This window comes from Oreochromis aureus, linkage group 14, assembly GCF_013358895.1.
Source record: "Oreochromis aureus strain Israel breed Guangdong linkage group 14, ZZ_aureus, whole genome shotgun sequence".
NCBI lineage: Eukaryota > Metazoa > Chordata > Actinopteri > Cichliformes > Cichlidae > Oreochromis > Oreochromis aureus.
The window spans coordinates 29,197,264-29,225,237 of NC_052955.1; the positions used below are offsets into that span (position 1 = coordinate 29,197,264).

At 42.2% G+C, this 27,974-nt stretch overlaps 1 protein-coding gene across 3 annotated transcripts; it reads right to left on the reverse strand.

The window, feature by feature from the left end:
• Positions 1–15: 15 nt before the first annotated feature.
• Positions 16–27,970, reverse strand: inppl1a (inositol polyphosphate phosphatase-like 1a). 3 transcript variants are annotated; one of them, XM_031752670.2, is made up of 27 exons: positions 27,444–27,970; positions 19,970–20,033; positions 19,350–19,497; positions 19,174–19,255; positions 17,170–17,316; positions 16,444–16,534; positions 15,441–15,530; positions 14,092–14,193; positions 12,522–12,672; positions 12,238–12,344; positions 11,429–11,531; positions 11,135–11,331; positions 10,301–10,418; positions 9,790–9,886; positions 8,967–9,105; positions 8,776–8,875; positions 7,834–7,922; positions 7,659–7,740; positions 7,472–7,561; positions 7,130–7,243; positions 6,562–6,738; positions 6,318–6,473; positions 6,039–6,123; positions 3,637–3,723; positions 2,803–3,514; positions 2,370–2,503; positions 16–2,254 (listed from the first exon to the last, which is right to left on the reverse strand). In XM_031752670.2, exons 1-27 carry the CDS (start codon positions 27,623–27,625, stop codon positions 2,155–2,157), a joined length of 3,744 nt encoding a protein of 1,247 aa, XP_031608530.1. In that variant the 5' UTR covers positions 27,626–27,970; the 3' UTR covers positions 16–2,154. The 3 variants fall into 3 exon arrangements, with proteins under 3 accessions (XP_031608530.1, XP_039453896.1, XP_031608529.1); XM_039597962.1 differs by having other exon boundaries at positions 6,048–6,123; positions 16,438–16,534; XM_031752669.2 differs by having other exon boundaries at positions 16,438–16,534.
• Between the last annotated feature and the right edge of the window lie 4 nt (positions 27,971–27,974).

A 27,974-nucleotide genomic window follows, 5' to 3' on the forward strand; every position in this document is an offset into this window, starting at 1 on the left:
AACCAAGAGAATGAGTTCATTTTTAAAATATGTAAGGGTATTACAATTTAATTGAATAAAAATACATGGGTGAACAACTTACATTAATTTAACACAACTGACGTAGACTGCATGAAGAAACAACATGAAATGGAGTGTCAGATAAAACAACAAGTCTCTTTTTTCCACTCTCTCTCACACACACACACACACACACACACACACACACACACACACACACACACACACACACACATCACTGAGAACACTGAAAAGGCTCAAAAAGACTTAAATTTAACACAACTGAACGACAGATCCAGATCCAGAGTCTCTGTGCTGTGACAGTTTGGCCGTTAAAGGATTAGACACATTGTAAAAAACAAACATAAGAGGCGAGTAGAGTCAAAGGTTATAATTCAACAGTGTATTTGGGTGGGAGGGGGCTCTCTTTGAGGCGTGAATGAAGGTCTCATTCACAGAGTTAGAGATGAATGCTTTACTATGTTGACAGCAGTAAACACACATGACATTCACATCTTAGTGTTGGTGATCCACCTTAGAAGGCGGCAGGTGTCAGGCATGTGGAGGTGAAGTCACATCTCTTTAAGGTCTTTTCTTTTTTAAATTGAAATTATGAACAAATAAAAGTATCCGACTTTTAACTGCTTGAAAACTAAATCTAAAAACAGATTTGACTAAGGAGTGTAACCGCTTTTACTGGCATATTCGTCCTGTGTTCTGCAAGTTTCCACGGTCAGATTTGTGGCGCAACAGCGCCATCTGCTGCTCACATCCAGAAACAGTCGCCCTCGCGTCGCACCTGACCTGCAGAAACCTGAGTTTTCTGTTTTCAATCAGTTGACAGCGTCTCCCATAAGACTAAAAGGTGCCATGATCCTAAAGCTAGGTAATGCGTTGAGTAATTTAAGAAAAAAACAAACTAAATGACATCAGTAAAATATCAGAGAGAAAACAAATGTTTTGGTAATGAATTAGTTCATGTATTTGGCTACGTTAACCAATTCCCTGAACACTGCTCCATTTATATATTTGAAAATGAAACGCAGAAAATGTGCTGACATGTTTTAAAGACAACAAACAACAACATAAATTTTCTTCTGTGAATTCAAATTCAGCATCTTCACAGTCAACATGTGAGAATGAGAAATGTACTTTGCTAAAATCATTTACATATTTCACCTTGGTACAGCATTAATTACACCATTTAGCCTCCTAATTTTATTGGCCTATACTGACTGTTTCAATAACAACCAGCTGCAACAGGCCACTTAAATAAAAGAAAGGGTGAGTTGACAAGTTGATGGCGAACACAGTCACCTAACATGCTGCACCCAGGTGGAATACACCTTTAGCTCTAACGGGGTTAATTTGGTTTGCTCGAGATTCCCTTTATCATTAAAAACATTCATAAAACCATAAATACAGACAGACACTCAGACAACACAGGCGTCCACTGAAACAACAGCGGCCTGCACATCATTAACTGAATACACAAACTGAAAAAAAAATGTGTTTATCTCACTTTAGCCTGACTTTCTAGTTTCCTTTCCATCACCACTTCCTGCTCTCCTCCATCACACAAGTGAAAAGGTTCCTCCGCCTGAGCTCTGGGGCGGATGTTACTCTCGACTGTTCTAATTATTCCCACTGATGTCTTGTTGTGACTACGAGTGGGAGGAAGAAAAATCTTAGACTTGGAAGAACCCAGTGTTGTTAAGAGTCCAAAGCGAGGGCGTGCAACACAGGTGGTGTTTTCAAAGCCCTCTTTTCTCTTTCTCAAAGTCATCCTCTGTTGGAGGATTCTCAGGCCGAATGGAAACAAGCTTTAAACGCCAGCTTGAAACTGCAGGTTGGGTCTGATCTGGTCTCCTCTCTGGATTCAAAAGCCAAAGTTATGTAGTGATGCTCGAAAGACTGAAATGATTATCATTAAATAAGGCCACGTGTATGACGACAACACACATACAGTACATGTGAAAATCAAAGGACGTTGGTTCAGAAAGTGTTTTTGAAAGTACAAATGGAGTGCAATTTCTCTCAGAAGGCACAGTCTGGCATCGATTGGTACGTTCCAGCTCAGTTCAGTTGAGCTGAGATTGAGCCCGGTGTGGTACCAGGCCGGTTTGGACTAATCATGGACCAGTTTGATGCAGTCTATTTCTGCTGCTGCTGCTGCCTGAGGCTCTCAAGCAGGATTCGCTTGTGGGCGGGGTCGTGCACTCCCGCCTCCTCCAGGTCCTCCTCAGTGATGTCACTGGAAAAAGGAGGAAAAGAAAAAAAAAAAAAAGGGAATCTAATGATGAAGAAGCACTTTCATTTTATTTATTGTTGCATTATCAGAGGAAATAAAAGTCTAGATCTCCATGTACCTGAGGAACTCCAAATCGTCCCAGCCGTTGTGTAGAAGACCCTGCTCATACCGCTCCAGGCCCAGCCTCTGCAGCCACTCGCCCACTGACGATTCCCCCACAGACAGAGATGAGCTACTGCTGCCCCAAAGTGCCTGCGGAGGAGAAATGCAATGCAGGAGCCACTAAATGCAGGAGCCACATCATTTATGCTAACAACATTACTAAGAGCTTAAGACTGCCTCTACTTTTCTTCACTCTAATAAGGTGACACATCTTACAGTAAAATGCTTTGATATTTAACATCAAAGTTGAAGATATCTGTGTTTTTGTGAGAAACTGTACAAAAACTGGAGTCACCTGAAAGAAAACTATGCAACAATCACAGCATTGCTTCGTCCAGCCCCCGAAACTGTTTTACACTGAACAGAATTACTTCCCATGAACCGCTTACCTCCTCAGGCATGTCCTCTGCTATACTTTCTGTGATGGGATTTCTCGGCGGGAAGGTGCGGCAGGCATCCAGACCCAAACCCATCGGCTGCCCTCTGAGATGAGGCGGTGCTGAGGGGGCACGAGGAGGCTGTCCAGGAAACTCACTGTCACTCAGTGTCTTTGCCATCTGGAGCACAGAGCACGACTGGTCGTCCAGTGCCCCTGCTCCAACTCCAACTCCTCCTCGCCTGAAAGCATCTCCGTGGGCAGCGGGGCCAGCTGCGGGGATCCTGACCTCAGCCAGGTCCGGGTAAAGGGTGCGAGGTTTGGTGAAGGGGGCCTCGGGAACCATCTCCAGGGCTCCCTTTGGTAGAGGAGGTGGGGGGAAGTCAGGAGGAGGTCGATTCAGTGTGCTTCCAACACCTCCTCCCTGTGCCCCAACAACACAAGCGCCTCCATCGTCTTCTGAGGAGCTCTCCTCGCTAATGGCACGAACCTGTCTGCGTGGGTGAGGGGGTCCTGAGGCTGCGCCGGGGGGTTTGGAACGCGCCCCGGCAGAGGGAGGAGGCGGTTTAGCTGCCTGGGGGTTGGCTGAGGTAGGAGAGGGCAGAAGCTCAGGTGAAACGGCTGCAGCTGACTGGTTGGGAACGCCCTCCAGGATGTAGTAGGCAGGATTATTGTAGCTGTTCTTGCTGATAGATGGATCGCTGTCTGATCCGTCCTGTTTAGGTCTTCATAATAAACACAAAAACAGTTGTAAAAACTCTTTTCATCTGCCCACATCAACAATGCATCAGACGATTTAACCTAACATGATAGTCAAGTGTTAAGTGAAAGTGTCTGTCATGAGTACCTTGCAGCCGTCTCCTCCTTGCTGTTCCTTTCTCCCTCTTCACTGAGCTTTCCCAGCTCTCCGAGTGGCTTACGAATCACAGATGGCCTGTTTTCAAAACACATCGTAACAAGTCAGCAGGCGGGACAAAAGAGAGAAGTCATGACAGTTTCAGGACATTCCTAACACGATGTTTGCAGGATGTTCGAGTAGATAAACGCACATATGGAGAGACTGCACCCTACAGGTGTGTTTAGTTGCCATTCTGACTCAATGTTATAGCGTGTGACACAGCGGACTATCAAAATGTGCGACGTCTGTTGACACAATCTTTTGTTGCTAAGGGCAAACTCTTCTAATAACTAATGTTCAATAACTAATGAATGTTGTTTAAAGATGCCATAGTGGTATTTCTGAAGACTGCATAAAGATTCAAAGAAAACATAAAAGACAAATTTTTATAGTAAACAAAACAAAAACATGAACATGTGGTTTAAAATGTGTTTTGTGTCGTTCTCATTAAGTCACACTGTGCAGGATAATCAAGCGTCATCTCTATCAGTGCTTTTTTTAATGCAGATATTCAATATAATGCATAAATACATCTAAATAGAGATAAATACTAGGCCACCTACACGCTGCATGTACAGGATTTGCTCAGGTGTGGAATCCCATGCACTGAAGCTCCTGGCGCATATTTTGTATTGTGATGGTAATGCCAGAGGAAGTGTAGAGTTCTGAGTCAGTAAAGTGTGTGTTTTACGCACTCTGTGCCTCAACACTTGGAGATGTGCTCTGTAACTCAGTCCCTGGTCTGAGTTGCTGTGGATTCTAAAAACATCCCCACTGCATTAACACCGCTTACAGGTGACTGTTTAATCTCTACAAGGGAAGAAATATCACAAACTCTGGTTTGTCTCTCATTTGACTCAGTCACCACATGCCCCTAGCTGGGGCACCTCGAAGCGCGTCCAAAGCGAACTGGTCGCACTTAAAAATATGCAATTTTCACGCGCGTGAAGCAGAAATGTGGGAGGAAGTAGTGCCAGACGGTATGTTTGCAAGACGGCAGCTGTTGATCTAGCGTTTGAAGAGAGTCTCCCTTCTCTATTCACTGTGGAGAGCAGAGCAGCGGTGTAAAGGACCCTTTACACATTAGTCATTACAAAAACTTATTTGAAATAATATTAAGATGCTCAAACAGAAAAACATTAAACATAAATATATAAAATATAACTATTTACAGAGAGACAGGAATAAAAAGGACCCAGCTTAAAGTGGAAGAGCCTTAGGGAGAAGGAGGAGAAAAATAAGAACATTGTTTCTGCCCTGGAGAGCCTGCTGCCTCATCAGAAAACTACTGATTGCTAGAATGAATGGCTTTGGCTGGACCTGCCCCTTTGAACTAGGTCAGAGCATCACGTCACCAGGCTCCTGATTGGTTGTCGCGGCGCGACTTGACGACTTGACGGAGTTCAGGTTTTTCCAACTCGAGCGGTAGACGCGATAAGCGCGAATGCACAAAATGCACCACACAAACTGCAGCACGTATTTTACTTCACGCTTCAAACGTGTCAGTCGCGCTACTTGGTTGCGCGAATCAGGCAGAAAAGTGTTTTCGCGACGCAAATCTGCTTCTGAAGTTTCATCGCACTCGTTCATTGACTTTACATGTAAACCTGAAGCTCTGGTCGCGTCTATCGTGTTCGGTGTGAACGCACTGTAAGTAAACCCAGGGTTTCCCGAGCTAGGTACCAGCACGTTCACATGAAAAGGTTGGTGTTGGCAACATCTGACCAATCACACTCATTATTGTATCAGCAGCTGAGTGGCTGATTTTGCAGAGTAAACCATAATATGATAAATCAGGAAAAGCACCAAATATGTGTGCATGCTATAAATCTTTTGGTCAGGAATGCTTTAAAAGAGCTACTGCGTTAATAAACATTAGCCTATTTGAAGGAAGGAAGAAAAGCCTCAATCATTAAGGAGAATCTGATGGGTTATAATCAAGTGTTTTTTAAAATAAGGTTCAAATTTGCATGAGACAGTTTTAGTTTTTAATCTTTCAGCTGCAGCCTTGACTTCAGACACTATTAAAAATCTTGATACCATCCTAGTATCTGCACACAGAGGTGTGAGAGATCTTTCAGGATTGGTGATGCAACTAGATCTGTCACCAAGTGGTGATTTCATACCTGTTGATCTCTAATCGGTGCAAGTTACCCACTCAAGAAGAAACCCACTCAAGGTTAGCCCTGAAGTTACCCGGCTCAGCTGTTCAAACACATTCATTAACAAACTCACAAAAAGACCTGACTGCTCCGACTCAATCCCTTAAGGGTTTTAAGCACTGATATTTAGGTACACGCCAGCACATCATCAACAAAAAATCAAGTGCAAAAAAAGTAGAGTGTACTGACTTCACATACTCATGCCCCGATCTGCATACCACAGCAGATTTCCCTTTAGGTCCACTCGTCTCATCCTTATCCACACTGATCCACTCTGAAACACAGCAACAAAATCAGTTTTAGAACTAAACGTGACATGCTTGTAACCTTAGATCCATCACTTGTACAGTTCCTGTCTGCAAATTTGAAAAAATGCAGACAGGAACTGTTCAAGTGATGGATGCGGCAAGCTTGAAAGACATTTAGTATCTTCTCTCTCTGCAGGTAACTGGTGTTAAGCTGTATTACCGTATAGTCGCTCCCTGGTTCCCATTCTTTCAGAGGGGACTCTGACCCTCATTGACCCTCGGATATTTCCTGTTTCCTCCCCACGGTGAGACAGGTAGGTGTGGAACTGTTGTGCTGTGCTGCCAATCATTGACTTCAGAGCCAACACGCACTCGCCTAAAAATAGCGGGGAGATTTGTTAGATTCCAGGAAACTAGATTGCCTTTAAACTTCAAAGAACCACAAGCACAGACAATCTTTATACCGTAGGACTCGTATCCATCCAGTGATTTCACTGTTAGCAAGAGATGCTGATCCTGCAGGTACTCGATCTCTGACAGAAGAGGTTTGAGTGTTGTTAACTGCTTGTTGGACCAGCCCACGCGCAGGAAGTTGACGTTATCGCTGCTCTGACTGTCGTTCTCGTAACTCTTCTTAAACTCTAAGGATGAGAGACAGAGAGAAAGACAAAGAGAGAGAGATGCAGGGACGAGAGGAAGGGGAAGAGGATAAAGGGAAGACGGTGGGGAAAAGAGCGGGGAGAGGTTTCAGGTACCCATTGCATTTTAATTTAAAAGTACATGGTGGACAGGTGGCAGGAGCACAACACAGGTGAAAAATGGATTTTATGGATTCTAGTTTAAAGGTAATACTGACTGCCTGAGACCAGGAGGGAGGGAGAAAGACACAAATAAGAAGAAGCAAACACAGTTTTATTGCATCCATTCTGGCTCACGTTGCTGTACTGCAACTCCTCCTGTCAGACTGCTCTTTATATTTATGTCTATGAGCATGAAAGAGTCACTGCAAAGGTGCATTCACATTCACCTCACCTTCCAGACAAGTGGAGTAAAACTCAATGAAGAACTTGGTCCTGCTCGCCGTCTTTACTATGGCCTCGATGCTCTCAAACTCGATGTAGGCCTGCTCTGAAGACTTTGGCAAACCTGCGCAGAAGGAAGATGGAAAGAGACAGAAAGATCTGTGTGGGTTGTGCAGACAGGCATGTATTTAATTACTCACTTTTAAATGTTACCTGTTGAACACGGTGCGCTTAAATAACATGAACAGTAATAATACGAATTCCAAAAAGATTGTGGGAGGAAGAAAAGTGAGATAAAGCAAGAACAGGAAGTAGAGGAAGTGACAGAAAAGAAACAAAATAAAATTTGTACCTTTTTTGGAGACAAACTGGGAGGTCACCCCCACCTCAAATGTAGCAAATACAGGGGAATGATCACTGGTCACAACATCGTCTGTACAGCCTGGCAAAAAAAAAAAAAAGAAGCTTTAATTTCTGTCCACTTAGCTTCATTATGAGGTGAAATTATGAAGAGATTTTCTTCTTCTGATGATCCTCACCATAGGAGTTGCAGACTATGTGTGTTTCTGGGTAAGACTTCCATAGAATCCTATCGCACCACGATGGAACATTAGTCCTCATCTGGGACAGACGGAAAAGCAGAATTATCAGGATGAGGCACAAGAACAGAAAGAATGTATCAGAGGCGGGTCCGATGTAAGAAAGGGAACGTACCCCTGTGGCCTTCTGCTTCTGCCAGACATACGTGTCTCTTGATCCTCGTTCGTAACGGTAGGTGGGCGGAAACGAGATCTCTTCCTCCGCTGCACGCAAAGAGACATCACCCACTTCAGCAAAGGTTCGAAGTGTAGCATTTCATAACAATATTTATAATTCTGATACAACAACAGGTGCGATTCGCAGTATTTATGACCCCGGGTTAGCAATCATGACCAAGTTCTCAGTAATCGGTTTGTATTTAAGGATTTATTACATGGCATTATGGATCACTGGATAGCATTGCAGGACAACAGCTGATTTTTAGTTACCTACGAAAACAAATAATCCCAGTGATATCACACACTGATCACAGTGTTAGTCCAGATGTCAGTGCTTTGAGTTAAGATGAAATAATGTTTAAAAGTAAAAAAAGGCTTCAGCAGTGAATGACTGAAATTACTCACTTCAGAAGATAAAACAACTCCACACACCCACTCTATCGTTTGGATTAATCATTAACATTAAAAAAAGGGTCCAAGTTCAATTCCAGTGTAGTAAATGTCAGCAAACAGCCAACGTCTGTTCACTTTCTCAGTAAAAATCATAATTATCCAACTTTGTTTAACTCCACATTCCCCCCCCCGGTTGTTTACACCCCCCTGCAGTGGCTCTGTGCCCCACCACGAGGGCACGGCCCACAGTTTAAGAACCACTGAAGTCTGGAAAGAAAAACCAGAGCTGATGTTGAACTATTCAGGGAACAACAAGAGTGCTGAGCAGGTGCTTTTGGTAAATGTGAGTCATCCCTTCAGTTGTGTTTATAAAACCACTGAAACTCTGCTTTAAGGACAGGAGTCTTTTGTCAGTGTTGATTTTTCACTGTTATTACTGTTATATTTCTGTACACTGAAACACATCCTCCTCTGACTCATGAGGATATTCATAACCAGCACTAACCAAAGCGTAAAAACACTTTATTCTTCTCTCTCTCCAGGTTGAGCTGGTCCACTTTCAGCAAGGGATCAAACTCCTTCCTGTTAATGTAGTTTAAAATCTCCTGCACACACAAACACACACGCAAAAAACAGGGTCAGACAGAAAAGTTTCATCCACGTTTTGGAGGCTGTCTGTGTTTATTTCTGCTTCACCTGTATGTCCATATCCAGCCTGTAGTTGAGGTCTCCCAGCCAAAAGAGGTGCGTGAAGCGCAGTGAAATGTCAAAGGAGCTCAGCTGTTTGTCTCCTAGTGAAAGCAGCCGCAGGATATCAAGGTAGTTCTGGTTCCTCCTGCAGAGGTCAAAGGTCACACATAAGAAGACGTTTAAACAAGCTTTCACTAAATTATAATGAAAAACCAAACCAAGTTCACACTTATGGCAAAAAGACACAGCCTCTTTCAATTATTATGATTGATTATTAGATTAAATATTGATTAATATTATGAATATTACCCAGTGTCACTATTGATTTGACAAGAAAGACAAAATGCAGAAAAAAACTAAACAAAAACTAAACGCATCTCTGATTCAGAAACTTGTGGATCCACTTTTAGCAGCAATAAACTTGCAGTAATTGTGTTTGTATGATTGTACACGTATACGCTCATCTCTTTAAGGTCCTGCCACAGTATTTAAGTTAGGTTGAGGTCTAGATCTTGACTGGGACATTGCAGCACCTTCATTCTTCTCTTTTTCAGCCATTCTGATGTAGATTTGCTGCTGTGTTTGGGATTTTATCTTGCGTTCCAAAATAAATAATCAGGGTGTAATATGTCATGTGCTGCTGTTCAACTAAGGTTGTATTTACCTGATTCTAAGATGTGCTAAGGACCGGATGATTTTTTTGAATTATTTCCTGATATGTAAAACCTTAGAATTTAAAGGGGGTGTGGTTTCTTTTGCTGTAGGAATTCTCTGTTGTTGATATTGAGAGGTTTAAAAAAGAATAAAAAAATAAGAGCGTGTTGGGCACCTGGCAATCTTTTCATTCCCTGATGTCAAGTGACAGTTGACAAAGCCAAACGACGTCCCATTGAACATGAAAGACACGCCCACTGCTCCTTTGTTTCCTAGAAACCATCAAAGCAAACATTAAATCAACATACAGCAAATTAAGTGCAATTACAAGCATTACTTAACAGAAACGTTTAAAGGGTCATCGGGGATCTGGCTGTGATCAGTTTTATATTAAAATACGAGAAACAATGAAAGGTTTCAGTTTGCTGAGCTGAAGTAAATCTGTATTTTTTTCTCTTACGAGTTCAAGATTTTTGTGAAAGTTTAGATTTTAATTCACATTTTCTTACTAAAACAAGTCACACAGTTTTTAATCCTAGTGCAACTAACAAGTGATGCAGTCATGAACACTGCTCAAGGAGGCCATTGTTTAGACAGGAAATCAGGGCTATTTCCTCCTACATTTGAAGCAGGAAGCAAGACATAGGAAGGAATAGCAAAGACTGAATACAGAGTAGAGCCGTTACCCAGAGTATTGGCGATGCCCGTCTTGACACTGGACATCCCAACGTGGCTTATCCGATTCTCGTGTTCAGGTTTCACCAACACAGCAAGTTTTATGTTCCACAGAGTCTGCACGGCGATCTACAGACGAGAACGAGACGCAATGAGGAACCTACAGTCATCATTTCTGCATTCGCATCATACAGAAATAGCTTTTTTCCCTCCTCATCTTCAGTTTTTTCCCCCTTCAAACGGGGTCATTTTTATGCAAACCGCAAAAACTTCTGCTTGTATAGAGACAGTCCTAGTTCTATGTTTGTTACAGGAACTAAAGTGTGGACAGGATAAAGCAAAGTTGTGTGGGGTCATTTGTAACCTCAAAAATAACTGTGTTTTTTTAAGGCTTTGAAGTTATTGTATTTTCTACAGCAATTCTTGTATAACTACGCTCACAATAAAATAATTTTCAGATATTTCAGTAATTGAAAAAGCTGAATCAGAAGCAGTCACCAGTTTTATATTTTGGTGATGAAGTCATACAAGCATACAGTTTTAAAAGTTTTAAAATGTTGCTTTTCTGATATTAGTGAAACATAAAAATGTAGTTCTGAAAAAAGGGTCAGAAGAGAACTGTCCCATGTGGGACATTTGTCTTTTTCTAAACATGACCACATTCGCATAATAAAACCAGCACTCAAATAAATAAATAAACTTTTTTCTCATCAAAAATTCAAGTACAACAACAGTCAGTTGAGCACCTAAAACAGCTTGGTCACCTGAGGGTTAAACCACAACACCTCCTTGTGTTCTTCATACACATTCATCAAGCCATAAATAAACTGGTTTTCTTTCCTTACCGGCTTATAATCCAGTTCTGTCTGTTCTTTCAGCAGCGCGCGCAGTGACTCCACCCACTCTCGATCGCACACTGAATTTTCCTGGCTGCCAAACACATACAGGTCATGAGGAATGGTGACGGTCATCTCGTCCAGTGTCTTCCCGAGACCACGACACAAAACCCATGAGGCCACGTTTTTGGGTGCAGGTACAGAGCCTAAACGACAGGAAAAAAGGTCAACCTGTTCACTTTCTCTTGGAACATTTTCAGATGTATTTGTAGCCATTAAGGCGAGTCATTCAGTGTGACTAACCCATATTCCAGGTGCCTATGAAGATGGAGATCATGTCTGGCTCGTCCTGGTTGGAATGCTTGTTCTTCATCAGCTGCAGCAGCTGGCAGAACGCCTCCCGTTTCTGATACAAACACACATCAGTGAGTTTATGATGCCACTGAAGTTCCTCTGAACACTTTTACATTCTATGTGCTTACCAACCACGTCACTGGTTACACTCTGCTAATAATACCAGCTCGGACCCCCTTTTGCTTACACAACTGACTTAATTCTTTGTTCTTCCCTTTTTCAAACCATTCTCTGTAAACCCTAGAGATGGGTTTGTAGGGAGAATCCCAGCAGATCATCAGTTTCTGAAACACCTAGATCAGCCCATCTGGCAACAATAATCACACCATGTTCAAACTTCCTTAAGTCAACTTTCTACCTTACTCTGATGCTCACTTTGAACTTCAGCAGGTTGTGATTATCATATCTACATGTATAAATACTATGAGTTTCTGCCACATGATTGGCTGATTGGATATTTGTATAAACGAACAGCTAAACAGGTGCACATTACAACATTAGCTCACTGATTAACAGCAGGTTGTTTAATTGTGTACAAAGCGTTTCAGTGGAGACTGAATTCATAGCAGAGAAATGCATATAAGCCTGTGCAATAAATCTGGCATTGTTACTGCAAATCTGATTACGTAGTCAGGCAGAAAAGGGATATGAGAGAGTATTTCTGCCTCAGTTTGAATGCTGCATGTTAACTGTAAGTCGTCTGCAAAAAAGCTGTAAAATGGCAGTTTTATGTGTCCATATGTTTCTTGTGTGCAGACCTTGGCACTAGCAAAGATGAAGTCTTTCCTCTGGCTCTTATCCTTCTCCTTCTCAAACACAATGCCCAGTTTATTTTGCACCCGCTGAGACTTGATCAGCTGACGTACTGAAAGACACAGAGGCGAACAGACAGCGGGTTAGAGATGGGAAGTTGCACATAAATTCAGGGAAGAAAAGGTCATGTAACAGATTTGGAGGGTTAAAGAAGGTTCAACTTGGACGGTGAGATTAAATCCTATAATGGACATCCTTTTTTCTGTGTGAGTGGTGCCCTAATCCTTACTTTTGTCATGCGTGTAGGTGATCCAGTCCTCTTGATTGTCCTTCACCTTCTTCATTACAACCAGCCTTCCTCCCTCCACGTCCACAGACAGCGTGTACTTCTGACTCTTTCCGATCTTTGTCAGCTCTGCCAGGTAAACGTCGAGCTTCACCTGCAACGAGGCACAGGAGAAAGTTTAAACTCACTTAAACGCATACTGAGCATGCTTCTGTAAACCGTATGTGTCTACTGAGATAATCTACCCTCCACCAGGGGTCTCCAAAACGAAGCACAAACGAAGCACAATACTACAGATGCTGCTTCATCTGTAGTATTAGATCTACGTTAGTCATACGCAGCCTCAAAGATGAGAAAACGCATGAATAAAATGTTGATGATCAAAGTAAAAATCCAAATTCTGTTTTTAGATTCATATCCACAAAGAGAGGTGATCTGATTCTATTCATAGAGAACCTTTCTTTCACACATCAGTTATCTGGGGCAATTTGAGGTTCAGTGTAATGCCCAAGGACACTTCAGCATACAGACTGGAGGAACTGAGAAAGACAGGCACCAAACTGCCAACCTCAGTTAGCAACCCACCAGCTTCTTTGCACGCGTATTTTGACAAAGTGCGCTTTTTTTTGATGTATAGGTCTTACTAAGAACCGCAAGACTGGAAAAAAGTTTAAACAGATGGCGTACACTCACTCTTACTCTGAGTCACTGAATGCCTCTGTGTTTGGGTGTCACAAGGCGGATCAGACACCGCATCTCCTTAGCGTAGCACTTGTGTGCAACAGGAAACTACTGAAAGGATGTCGCCACAGAGAATGCAGGCTTAGCCAACAGCCAATATTTCAATCACGCATCTTTCGACTCATCTCTCAACTCTGTGTCACCTCCTTCCCCCACGCCCTCCCTGACATTTTTTCCTTCTACCCTTTTCACACTTAGTTCACCCCTTTTCTCAAAGTGAAAGTCATTTATATCATCTTAACATGTTCCTTTTTTTCCTTTTCTCAGTCTTCCTTCAGCATTAACAATTGCATTTCATACAGCTGGTACTTTTCATAATAAAACTGTTCCAATCTTATACACAGCACATCATAACTGTGGGCTAGCCTCACTTAAATTCATGCTTTTACAAGGAAATGTGATAAAATGCTACGACAGTGATGACGTAAGCTGGAAATTCATTTCAAAAACATTCTTTTGGCCTCACATCACAGCTGCTGCTAAAATTCCTGTGCTGAGAAACGCATGCCTTTTTAGCCCACTTTACTTCAGTTTATGCCTGCCACTGCCTGACAATATCATTTCATAAATTAAATACAGAAAATAAATCTCAGGGTTTCCTACACACACAAAAAAGAAAGAAAAAAAAGAGCAGGAAATATGAAAGATTTAGGATTTTAAAAAAAGATGCTTACCCAAATTGGCAGAAGGGAGCTTTAATGTCCACAGAGCTATTTGACTTTAGGCGCAATACTTAATTTCATTTGCCATAATATTGACCTACATCACTTTGCAGTGAGGCAGCTGGTAATATGTATGTAGGCGTGCATGTTTGGTGGATGTCAGTGCGTACCTCGAAGGCCTGCACAGGAATGGATTTGCTGTGACGCATGGAGTGCAGAGGGGGGGGGGAGCATGGAGAGGTCAAACTCATGTCCTGTAGCGCTTTCAGGGCCTGAGGGGTATCAGAAAGAGGCAAACACGCAGGTGGAGAAACAATTCATATAAAGAACAGAATAAAAAGAGAGTCAGACGATAAGAATAAAAAAGAAGAAAACTAACATTTTCAGTCTCAGGGTTTGTGTCAGCAAAGAAAAGGTTTCCTATTTCCTGGATGTGATCTAACAGGAGCAGGGAAGGTGGAACCAGTATCATCATCCGGACATGCAGCCTTACTACACTGAGGCTATTTCCTCCCGAGGCAGTGAAAGCCCCCCACCCTCAAGTGAAGACAAAGTAGAAAACAGAGCACCCTATAAACAGGAGGTGAGGTTTAATGTGCAGCTGCATCTGAGACAATTGTGGACCTATGTGCTTTTCTTTATTTTCATTTATTATTAATATTATTATTCTCTTCTGGCTTTTTATAATGTGAAACAAAGGCATTATCTTTAATACAAGCATCTCAAACCTTGTGTTTTTAAATGTCTGCCAATCAGAAGAAACTTGGCTTAAAAGGGGGAGGAGATAAAGCACCTTGTTCTAGACAGAGGAGGAATTTAGTGGCTGCACCAAGGGCCTGTGTAATATAAATAAGGGTTATTTTGAACTGTGAATCATGGAAAGTTACTCTAGCCGACTCCAAGAATAAAAACAGTAACCTGAACATGAGCGTATTGGGTCCACCTTTCTACTTGTAAAGTCTCAGACTCTCATTAATACATCAGGTCTTTGCTGACTTGTAGGAGTGCTGAGGGAAGTCAATATATCCCAACCCTGTCTTTCTTTCTGGGTGGTTTACATGTGCTGTGTGTAAAAGCCTCAAAAGGAGAGAACGTCACATGCTGCGCTACAAGCACACCCTGCAGGGCTTCTAGACAGATGATCCATCATATGGAGAGGGTTATCTAAACAAACCATCTCCAAACTACTAGACTAAGTACATAGAGAAAAAAGAAAGTAAGGTGATACGAGATCAGATCAGACCACACCGATCTTCACACTCAACACTCACTTTTTCATTTATATTTTTTACTCTGATCTCAACTACAAAGCAATAAACTTTCATGACTTTATCTGGCCCCACTGAACTCTACTGTGCTGACAAACTCTTGTTTACAGACTGTAGAAACACCTATCAGAGGACTCAGAGCCGTGGCAGATCCTGCTTCTGTACCACATTTTTTCCTGATGACTCACAAAGTGAAAACAATAGCCGCCATGTTGTCCATCACAGCTGTTAAATGTGCCGTCTGTGCGTACCTTCTTTTCTATGGAGGACAGCAGGTCTTTGAGAATTGCCAACTTGGTCACAAGGTTCTCCAGTTCCTGGTCTCCACCCTGATTCACTGACTGATGGAGACAAAAAAAAGACAATTAGAGTCCATGTAATCTGTAAAAAGAGTGAATGTAAAAAGAGCAGCCTTAAAACTGCACAGCAAACACACTTACTTATATACAGAGTAGTCTTAAGGCTATTCAGTCTAAACCAGTCTAAAATCTGTTTTTATTCAAATTTTAGTCAAACTCATTGTCAGTCCTTACTTGATGACTAAAGTGACTCCGGAACTTCAAATCAAGGATTTTGCTGGGCCACTAATCGGCCCTACTCTCTGTCCAACCACACGAAAATGTTTTTAATTACAAAAAGTAACACATGCATGCAAAATATTAGAAGAACAGCATGTGTGATTCAAGTGTGTTAAAGTTAGGTGCGCGAAACCAGATTATATATTTTATTTGCCTGTTCTGTATACAGAAGCTTTTCCTAATACCAAGTTTCTAGCAGAAGCGCTTCCAGGATATTTAAAGGACATCATGACTCGCACTCTATCTTCTCTGAAATGAAGCGTAAAGCACACCACAAGCGAGCAATCCTCAACTTTACGGGTTGTCGAATATAATAATTTTGGCTATGGTCTGGAAGAAGCTGGATAATCAGGGCTTTAATAACAACACTGTTAAGTGTTAAGAAGTTACCAAGGCTCTAGAATTGGGAGTATGTCAGGAGGGAGTGCTGCATTTTAAATTGTTGTTTTTGTGTGTGTGTGTGTGTGTGTGTGTGTGTGTGTGTGTGTGTGTGTGTGTGTGTGTGTGTGTGTGTGTGTGTGTGTGTGTGAAAGTAAGGGAAAAAATAATAAAATCACAGCGTGTAACAGTTTGTTACTGGTTATAGGATAATAAAAAAGAGTGTAAGGTTATGTGATTGTGCAAACAAAGACACACACAACCACACACTTAAGAAAAAAGCGAAGAGTACCTGTACCTGTTGGATCATTTTGGAGACCATGAAAGCGCTTTGCTGATCAAACACTTTAGACAGGATCTCCAGGCCTGACAGAACTTTATCCACCTCTCTATTTGAGGGAGCAGAGAGAGATTCACATATTTATCTCACAGCTTCTTTCTGCACTTATGTCTCATACAGTAACATTTCTGAAATCAAGCTGATTTCCTGCAGATCGTCACAGTGTTTAAACGTGCAACAACAACAACAACAAAAATAGAGCTGATTTAAGGAAGCAGACAGCTCTGTGGGCCGAGAGGTGTGAATCTTTGGAAGACAGTCATCAAGGAAACAGAACATCACACTACATAATGTACAGTGCTTTACAAATGCCACAGATGCCCTAAATTAATGGCACTCATAACTGCCAAAATCCTTTTTATGTGTCTTTTAATCCACAACCCACCAGTCTGTACAAGCTCTTTAATTATAATGATATTTTTAAATAACAAAATGTAAAACAAAACAAAGACAGGAACAAATATTAAGCAAATTATTACATTTAATGCCAAATTACAGATAAAGGTGTTTTTTAAAGTTTTCAATGTTATATCTGATAAATTTCTGACTTCTTGGAGAAGTCCGCTGTGATAGGTCAAATTCAGTGTGTTACTTGCCTAATAAATACCAGTATGATTTGCAGTTTTAAATTTGTTTTGACAGCTTTCTAAAATATTGCACATGTGCAGATGTGCTGCTGCTTACCCATTAAGGCGTTTGCAGGAGGCCACTAGTGTCTTGTTGAGATGAGGCAGAGATGAGGCCCCCTGTTTGACTGCTTCGAGGTCCAAAGCGTAGCTGCCCTTCAGATACTCGTGGGAGATGGTGCTCAGGCCATTAGCTGCAGGAGTACTAAAACATATTCAAAGAAACCATTTATAACCACCACATGAACATGATTTCTAAATGCTGGTATGTGTATGAAAATACAAGAAAGCTTCAAATAATACACAAATGGTTTTGGTGTGTTCAGGGAAAAAACAACAACAACAAAAAAAAGTTTTAGTGCTGTTTATTTCAAGTGATTGAGAGAAAGCTAGACTCTTTGACGTGTCTCCTCTGGGCTCCATTTTCTGTTTTTTTTTAACAATATATTAGGTGAGAGGTATAAAGTAGCAGTGAAAGAGCAGTAATACAAACAGGAAACCAATGTAGGACGCAAGCTGCAGTGGAAGAATGACTTATTTTTATCCATACCTGTGGGTAGGAGGGAGAGCTTTAAGACAGGCCTGTATATTTCCACATTATCTTATCTTATTTTGCCTTTTATAAACTAACACCTACTACAGCTTTGACGATGGGCTGCACATTTTATACACACGTTCTCCGCTGCCTTCGGCAAAGTTGCACCATAGTAATTCTGTAACAGCATGACATGAGCATGAAAACATGTCACGTACTTCACATGTTGGGGCTTACTTTGACCTTTTTACCGTTCATTTTTTCGTCTGCCATATTTCTTGATTTTGTTTATTTGCTCTGTAGTATTACATTGACGCATTTACTGCTAGAAGTCACACGGAGCTATTTAAAGTTCCAGGTGATACTTTAAAAAAAGAATTGTTGCTAAATCTGCAGATGCTCCAGACTCCTTATAAAGGAAAATAAAGATGGACGTCACAGTTTGCCAGAAGTAGGATGAGTGTGTGTGCCCGTCAGCGAGAGAGTAGGCATCTGTGCAGTCGTGACTTTTTTTTTTTTTTATAAAGAGTCACATACTTCCTCTGAGCTAAATTATGCCCGCCTGAACACTCATAGACACCCTGGACCACGTGAACTGGCAAAGAGCCAACCTATAAAAAAAATAAAACACCTTTTACAGACTAATTTTCTGCATTTACAACCCTTTCATACGATCCACACCGTGGCTTCCATGTAAGCTATATTTTGCTGTACCACGCAAAATCTGCAAACCTGAGGATTTTTAAAGGACATGCATGTGTGCTCCCTTCACTTCCTCTAAACTGTAATGCATTTTATGCTCATTTTGCATTGTTGATTTCCTTCTATGGCAGCTCGACAGATGACAACTAAAATAACTGAAAGGAAGATACTGTTTCACTGGCTGACACTTTAACCAAGGTTAGGTAATGCATAATTTTCTGTTACTTCACCAAATGTTGTGTGAAGTGGTTTGGTCCCCACTGAAAAAAATTGTAAAAGTGTATTTATGTATCACACGAGGGAAATGTCAAAAATAGTGCGCATTAGTATTAGTATAGTATTAGTAACTGACAGGGATTTGAAATGTATGCATGTGTGTGCGCCCGACAACTACAGCCCGCACCTCATCAAAGCCGCACACCATCTGTGAACAGCGTGGTTTCTAGCAGGATGTGGTTTACCTTCGTAATGCAGACAGAGGGAAGAAATATGTGTAAATGAGCGTGCATGAAGTCGTGTGAACGAGTGCTTTTAATAGTTGATAATCTTTGTGCGTGTGCGTGTGTAGGCATATAAACTGGAACAAAGAAAGTCACTGAGTTACGTGTGTGTTCATATCACCATAATAACGTTTCCTTATTATTTGTGTGAGCATGTGTGAGATTATGAGATTTTTTGCAATACATAACTCACAATGAAGCGACATACTTCCTCTGTGTCTGCTTAAAAGAGCGACGCGGTTGGTGGTTGCAGGTAGTTTGTGATTAAGCTCCCTACAGCTGTAAACAGGACACAATCAGATGCTTCTCTCTGTGGACTTTGTACCTGTCTGTGGGTGTGTCTGGTCCAGGGGGAGTGGAGGTGGAGGAGGAGCGAGGGGGGAGGGGCGGCTTCTCATCCTCTCCATCTACCAGTCAGAAGTACACAGAAGGTCACAGTTAACATGCGATGACGAGGACACCCCATCTGGGCACGTGTGTCTGCATTTGCTCTGAAATTACCGGAATAGTCCCTGTCGTCACTGACAGCTGTCTCCTCTCTCTCCACGGGGTAAAGCAGGGTGGTGACCAGGCCCTGGCTGGGCTGCAGGTACAATGACACCAGCTCTGGCAGAGTCTTAAACCGCTTAGGCTGCACGCCCTGAGAGGTCTGAGAGTGAGAGGAAGGAAGGGAAAGAAGAGACAGATGCATTAAGTTCATCCAAACACCGTGGCTACAAGAAGTCACATTGCCCAGCCTTCTGGTGGCCTCCATTGTTCCACAATGAATGTTCTGTAAGCAATTGCAGCCCTGTAGGCTAAATATAATTCAAACCAAGAAGAAGCCACAAATTCAATCGCATGAATTAAAATGAGACTTTTCAGCGTCACAGCTGAAGACCCTAAAACTCATACAAACGTGAGACAAGACAGCTGTGCTGTGGCCACATGATCTGAAGCCCCATGTTGTGTTTCGTGTGTGTGAGGTTGCTGGTAGCCGGTACTTCACAGCTGCTGAGCACAAGGCACAAAGACCCTGCTGTTGGTGTGTGTGTATGAGAGAGGGAGCTCAGAGCCAACAAAAGCATCTCTGCCTGCCAGCTGCTGCTGAAAGCACGAGTGTGAGAGCGTCTTTACTATACCTGCACTGCCAGAAAACCTTCGTCATCTGGTAATATCCTGTATGTGTGGACGTGCTTCTGAAACCTACAGACAAAGAAAGAGAGTAAAAAGAAGTCAGGGGAGCAGAATCAAAGACAGGACAGGGGCAGAAAGTGGCAGCAAATGAAGTGGAAATAAAACACAGGCGGACGCAGAAGAACAGAGAATCTTTTCTATTTTTTATGACTCTACGTAAATATGAACACACACACACACACACACACACACACACACACACACCACTGTACTCGACCTTAGTGGACAGTATGTGTGATTGTATGCATGGGAGTGAGGAGGGTTTAGACAGCGTAGCTTAAACCTGTTGCTGTCTGTCACAGTCAACATGCTTTATACTTACAGTAGGATGGTACAGTAAAGCAGAGCTGAGTGTTTGTACATCATAAAGTATTGACAACAGTTAAAAAACACAACTAAAATGGAGTAGACGCCAGAATCTAAATAATAAATTAAAGTACGTCTCTGTTGCATTAAACCACTGCAAATCAGACTGATTTGACTGAACCCCAGGCTCCTTTTTCTCCCCCATCAACCAATCACAGATCAATGTTCTGACACTGCGGCTGGCCCAGGCGTGACTCCACGCCCACAGCCACAAGCTAGAGCTTAATGATTTTCATGCCTGCGCTTCTGCCGGTTCAGTGGACCGACCGCAAAACTTTGCCAAGCAAACATTGTGGTTTTTGGTTCATTAGTGTTCTCAGTTCAGAAGTTTGGAAAAGTTTCTATCCTAACACCAAAGTCTTTTTTTCCTAACTTCTGCTTCAACGCCATGCTTATTTACAGTATGCCTGTGTGTATAAATGGAGGGAGGGATAAATCCATGTCGGGAATTCAACACCCAGCTGCTTTTCCGGCTTTTCCAGGTCAGTGTCCTGCAGGAGCTAAAACACGGACTGGAATAAAATATAAAATGATCTCAACAACAATGTAGAGGAAAGTTTTCAAAAACAAACAAACAACAAAACTAAACACACATGCTATCCCAGTTTACATATCTGTGCAAAGATGTCAGTGAACTTTGTATTTGGTGATGCTTCTCACATCCCTCTCAGACCACCACGGAAATGTGTCCAACTCGGCCACCACAGGTCATCGACCGATTCACAGTTTTGATCATGACCAGATCCCAACGTGGGTCACAGTCTGCTTTAGCTGTTGGGTGTTTAACTTGGTTTTTAAATAGCATTTGTAGGAAAACGATTGGGCCCGTATTGAACTTTTAATGGCATCTTAAAACAAATCATTTTGGGAGCTTCATCGTTGACATGCTGCAGAATTAACTAATGATTTTTGATTTGCACTTGCAAAATCACTATTAATTCAAACTTATGGACTTGGTTGTTAAATAAGCGATTTAACTTTTGTCTCACAGCAAGAGAGTCCTGGTTTGAACCTGGCAGGACCGTCCTGTGTGGATTTTGCATGTTTGCATGCTTGTGCAGGTGTTCACTAGGACATTCATTTTCTCCTGTTTATAAAAAACAAAAAAAACATACTAGGTTAATGCTGCTTATCACGGAGCAGGAAGCTCTTGTAAAAGAAATTCTTTATCTCACTTCCTGATCAAAAAATAAAAAATTATATAAGCACTCCATTTAAGATAGACTTTAGTAAAACAGATTATTTTACACCCAAGCGGAAAAATGCAGAGCTATTCTAGTAATGCCCAAGAATTTTTAAATTTAGGAGCTGAAAATGAGCAAAATGTTGAACCGAGCACAAGTTCCCACGTTGACTGCATTCATAAACAGCGCATTTGTTTGCAAATTGTTGCAAATAATAGCTCCATATCAGCTCAAACTAACAGGACCAGATAAATGTTTGCTCCTCTAAAATCAAACCCACATTCAATCCTTTCACATTATAAACACAATAGCACGAAGACCGAGTGGCACAAAATCCATATGCAAGCGTCACTGCAGTGTACAATATGTTTGTGTGCCTCTGTGTGTTTGTTTTCCTGTTGGCAGCTGATGAGATTCTCTGCAGGTCTGTGAAGTAAATACTATTGTTTCAGCGGCCGCAAAGTTAACAGAGGGGAAGGGGGTCAGAGAAAGAGAGTGAGGGTTGTCGTGAGCCAGAGATAGGCTCGCAGTATACAGCTTATGAGTGTTGTCAACAATGGCCTGTGTGAAAGGATAAGGACTACCCTACTGGCTCCCTCTGTTCTGTTAGTTTAGAGGGAAACCTCTTCTAAGAATATACACAGCATGAAACTGTCTTCAAAGCTCAAACAGAAGCCTATCTTGGCAAAACCCAACTAGGTTTTCCTTGAAATGCAACAATCAAAAGCTAAGATTACTCCTTACAGCCTACTCCGTCCTTGTCGTCATGTACTGCCATCAGTGCAAGAGGCCATTCCTGAACAAGCACAGTAAATACTGTGTGTATTACTGCACTACAGTGTGACTTACAATGACAATTCTTTTCCTGATATCACTGCATTGCTAACAATAGCACTATGGAGAGGTTGTTTTTTGATTAAGACACTTCATGGAGAATGTGATTAACAGAGAAAAAAGAATATTTGCATAGAAATATTTGGTATGAGCACAAACAATGCTCTCCCGGATATATGCATACTGCTTTTTTCCCCCTTTCATGTATTTGGCAGGCATGTTGCTACAGCCAACTTGGGAAATTACCATCGCTCTTCTGGATTTAGAAGAGCAATGAATTTAGATTTAGGATTTAGCCTCGGTCTCTTCTGTCTATTCACGTGACCGCTAAATACATAATTAATACCCATTCATGCACCGCAGCCCTGAACTACCAAACAGAGACGTATGTGAGAATGCAAATGTCCTACTCATTCACTTTGGACATTAAATGGCCTTTAAATTGCCGGCTAGCTACTGGAAAGTCTGTGTCATGTCCAGTTGCCTCCATGTGAGAAAAGTGGAAGTAATACTGCGGTCAATTCACAGCTAGCGAGAGGGAAACATTCAATTCAATTCTGTTTTATTTATATGGCACCAATTCACAAAAGCCACTTCAAAGGACTTTACAGTGTGAGGTGAAGAGCCTACAGCAGCGGTCCCCAACCCCTGGGCCCCGGACCGGTACCGGTCCGTGAGTCGTTTGGTACCGGGCCGCGAGAGTTGAGGCTCAGGTGTGAAATGTATGGTTTTCAGGGTTTTTATCGGTTTTCAGCGTTATTTTGTTATCGTTTTTATCGTTAACTCAGTTTTCCTGGGTCTTTTCACGTGTGTTATGAATAAATCTTCTTTTTTTCGGTACCGGTACTAGTTTTATTTTGTTGTATTTATCCGCGACACCTTAAAGGCCGGTCCGTGAAAATATTGTCGGGCATAAACTGGTCCGTGGCGCAAAAAAGGTTGGGGACCGCTGGCCTACAGGATTGAGAGAGAAACCCCAACAATCAGACGACCACCGATGAGCGAGCGCTAATCAACAGTGGAAACTCCCTTTTAACAGGAAGAAACCTCTGGCAGAATCTGGCTAAGGGAGGCTTCTCTCCTGAGAAGTGTCTGAAGCAGACCATCTCCTTTCCATTCCACTGTTGCCAAGTGCTCACTCAAAGGACGCCGTATGATTGTTGGGGTTGGGGTTTTCCTATTATTCTAGGGTCACTACCTTACAATATAAAGGCTTGAGGCAACTGCTGTTGCATGCATGACATGCATGTTAGGCTACCTGTAGGTGTGAATGGCTGTCTCTCTGTGACACCAGTGTTAAAGACTGGGGTATACCCCACATCTCGCCGCATGACAGCTGGGATTTGGGACCCACACTTTTTTTTTTAACTGGCTTAGCAGGAGAAAATTAATGGATAGATGAATGTGCGCAGCCATAGTCGGTAGTAATAGTAATGATGGTTCACTTGGCAGGCAACAGCAAGTACAAACTGATGAACATAGCAAAACAGAAAATACATGTGAAAGTGAACTTGAGTCTTGTTTTCTGAAGAAACTGACAAGCTAAATACATTTTATAAAAGAAGAAGATGTGGTTAAGGAGAAACGAGCCTCTTTCAGAGAGATTTTTCACTCAATGACAACTGACATAAGGACAGTAAAAACGAAACAGCAGATATTGTTTCAAAGTACTTAGATAGGCAATATCAGACTAAATGGAGAGGCATTTTCTGTGTACTGGAAAGAAGTTTAGAAAAAAAAAGGAGAGATTTGAAAAGTCTACAAAGAGCAAAACACAGACTTTGTACGTGAGGAATGTCTTCACACAAACCTGTACGTTTCAAATGCACACACACACACACACACACACACACACACACACACACACACACACACACACACACACACACACACACACACACACACACACACACACACACAGAGGCATCCCGAACCCTGGCAAGTTAAGACGTGTTGAACTGATAGTAAAGGCCATATTCCTGACAGCAAAAACAGAAAACAGCTGACAGACAGGGACAAGCATACACTCAAAACTATTAGCATATAAGCTCATCTCACTGCTGGCACCTTTCCTGTCTTACACAGAGTCTTAAAATGTGTAAGCCAATAATTTTACTGAACTGTGTGCAAATCATTGACAGCATCAACATGCTACATTGGACTCATACTGCATCCATGCAAATTAAAACACTTATAGCTCACAAATACTAAACACGAGTATTAAACTTGCATGCAGACACACAAAATCCAAAGTCTGTGACTTTGACACTATAAGAGGAAGTGAAAGGCTAATGCTTGGCTAATGACAGTATCAAGAGTCAGCCAGTCGAAACAAGTGGAAACACTTCCTAAATGCACCGGGGTCTCCTAAGACCTCAAAAAGGAAGTGTGTGTGTCCCTGTCTAGAAGTCACACGTCCGAGTTTGAAAAGACTTGAACATGTCGGGTAAAAAACACAAATCTGTGGCTTGTGCATTTCGTGGGTGTCCACTGTGTTTTCCACTGAAAGAAGTCACATTCGTACTCATAGGACTTTATTTTTAATTCTGTAAAACAGAATTAAAAGCAGCATTTCAGTGGATTAAGTGGGGGGTATAGTGATCAGGTGGATGTGAGATAAAGAAAACATCGAGGGGATGTGCTTCACTCACAACAGCCCTCTGAGTGTCCAAAGTGGCACGCTGGCCCTGTGACAAAAAAAAAAAAAGTGTGCCGTTCGATGGTTAAACCTTTACACACATCTGCTGATTCACATTTTACTTCCTGGAAACGCTGGTTTACACAGCAGAAAGTACAAAACTTGACAAAGGTGACAAATAAATGTCTTGTCTGACCATCGAATCGTTTTCTCTTTAGCTGCAGGCATTACTGGGAAACATCAAGTCATCCGTGTTCTCAAAAAGTGTACCCACAAAGCCACTTCTTTCTGGTTTCCTAGCAGCACTGGTTCATCTCTGTGAGTGGCCTACAAGGGTGCTTTGCAAATAATGTTTGATTAATCAGTGCGATTCCCACTCACAATAAAATTCACACAGAAAATGCTTTAGAGCAAATATGCTCCACCTTTATTTTAAATCGCACATTCATCCTCTTCTTTGTGGGTAATATATGCACATAATTAATGCTCAAGCTTGGGTTTCTTGGCGAGTAATGAATCGCACACACGCCACTATGAAAGTGTAATTATTGAAAAGATATGTATGTACATTTTGTCAAACTGTTTCTGACATTCCCTATTTGCACTCAGAATCAAATTACTTCTCTTTTTTTTGTTGCTCATGTGAGTCATTGTATTCAAATACAAGGATTTTTTATTCCCGGATCGTCATCCGTCAGAGGCCTTCCTCTAAGCTGGAAAAAACTCTCCAACTTACCACTTGCTCTAATTAGAGCCAACGTGGGAAACGACGGGCGTACAATGTCAACAATGAAAAGCTCACCTTTGAAGATTATAGCAGTTTCTGTTCGTGTTAGTGCCAATTCTTGCAGTTAGTGTCATTTGTCTCAACGGTACGGTAAACAGTGAAACTCTGTCATCTTATTTTTGTGTATGTGAAACCAAAACTTCTGGATTTTAAAACAACATTCGTATTGTTTGTCTGTAATTTGCCTGGAAGATGTTTTTCCTTTCAGAGATGAAACAAAGTCAGTACTGTGAAAGGTGAAAGGGGAGAGGAAGGGAGAGGTGGAGGCAGGAATAAATCCGGAAACTAATGATGCATGGATGCAAGGAATGCTGTTGGTCACAGAGTGACCCACTGAATGACGAGCATGATCAGCGGTGAATGCAAAACGGACTGCTTGTCCTTGACTCCACGTTTCTAAAAGGCCAGCGGTCAAGGACATATCTGACCTACTATATGCTTTTAAAAGAGATGTGAGAATGCGTGACCAGAGCAGCAATCAGTTTACATAACTAAAAAATATTGCATTATATAGCTGCACTTTCCAAAAGCCCAAAAAGATATCTGATATTTTTGGTTGACATAACAGAGGAAGCACTATAAGTTGTGATTATCTGACTTGCTTGCTTTAAAAGAAGTTAGTATTCAAATTTTTGTGTATTGAATAAGGTCACCGTTTCAATTCTTTTGCAGTCCACCAGCAGGTGATATATATGAGCTGTATACTACATCTGTAAACACTACACACACAGGGGATTCAGCATGGGGTAAACTTATCAGATAGGGGATGTAGGTGAAGTGAATGTCAGGGGCCTGTTATTTCTCTGAACCTGAACAGTATGTATTCTATGTGTGTGGCTGCAAGTCGTTTTGGTAATTTGTAGTTAAACACCCCTTTCCCATGGTTCATTTAACATTGCCTCAACCACTGTCGACACTGACAGCACTGTTCCTGCATCAGTTCCTCAGGTGAACACATGTTACACATGTAGGTGTTTGGTGGAAAAGTCCCCATTGTGTAATGAATGGGCAGTCTTTCATCATTTGTTTAACACGGTGGATGCCCTAACTCCCTCTAAGTACAGACGGTCTTAACTTTCCTATGATATTGTGTCATTTTATGATATACTATGTACAACTCCTCGGATAGGCCTATTCTTTCACCACATCTTCGACCTCAAATTAAAGCAAAGCTTCACCAGCCCATGCATGCTTATATTTACCTCCACGACCATTCAGTTTAATGTCACTGCTCACAGCCCGCAGGCTGATTGCAGCAGAGAGTCCTGTAAAAAGGGCGCTGCAGGCGACCACATCAGACACAAGACAGACAGGGACAGCCCTAAAGTTGTGTGCCATGCTGGGGTTTCACTGCAGGGCAGAAAGACAGTCTCTCTCTCCCTGTCTTTGGCTTCCAGAAGAAAGTAAACAAATTACTTAACACTTTGCTAGGCAAGCTTCAGCTACAGTTTGATCACGTCTACTGTAGAAAAGTTAATGTCGGAGTAAAAAAAAAAAGGAGCTTATAAAGTTTGCAGAATTACAGAGAACACACCAGGACCCCTTTTGGTCATGTGTGCTAGCTAAAACCAAGGTAAACAAAGCACAACGAGGCCGACGAAGTTACTTACAGTACACACAAAGCGTAAGCCCCGTTGACACTCTCACTGTCCCGCACCAGGAAGCTCCCGTCTCTACCGGCTCGGGCAAGCAGCTCCTCGGCCGCCGCTCGACTCAGGTCCCGGTGATACCACATCGGCGGTGCGGGGCCCAACGGAGAAGCCCCACTGCCGCCGCCACCACCCCCGGCCATGGCCACAGCCCTTCCAACCGGGTTAAACTCAAGCTGCTTCCCGTCTCCTCCGAAAAAACTCCCAACCCTCCTCCAGTATAGGAAAATGATCCAGCGAGAGAAGCGAAGAGAGCCAGAAGAGCAGAAAAGCAGCCGTTATTCCGACAGAAGGCAGGAGGCGCCACAGAAGCGACGGCGGGCACACAAGTTGTTAATTTGTTAAGTTACGCCGTTTGCGGCTGCTTCCTCAAAGGCTCACCGCCCTCCCCCTTCCCTTCTCTTCCCAGTCCCACGGAAATCAGGGTATGTAAATCCACAGTGGAGACCGGGGAGCAACAGCAGGACGAACTCGGTCAAGTCACCACGAGGT

What these genes read in the sequence shown, in the direction of transcription:
- inppl1a (XM_031752669.2), bottom strand. Translation starts at nt 27,625, where the DNA reads ATGGCCGGGGGTGGTGGCGGCGGCAGTGGGGCTTCTCCGTTGGGCCCC. An exon ending in TTCCTGTGCAGGCCTTCGAG is followed by an intron (nt 12,673 to 14,091) that starts GTACGCACTGAC and finishes GCCTCGTTGCAG; the next exon opens with GTGAAGCTCGACGTTTACCT. An exon ending in AAGGAGGAGACGGCTGCAAG is followed by an intron (nt 3,515 to 3,636) that starts GTACTCATGACA and finishes TTTATTATGAAG; the next exon opens with ACCTAAACAGGACGGATCAG.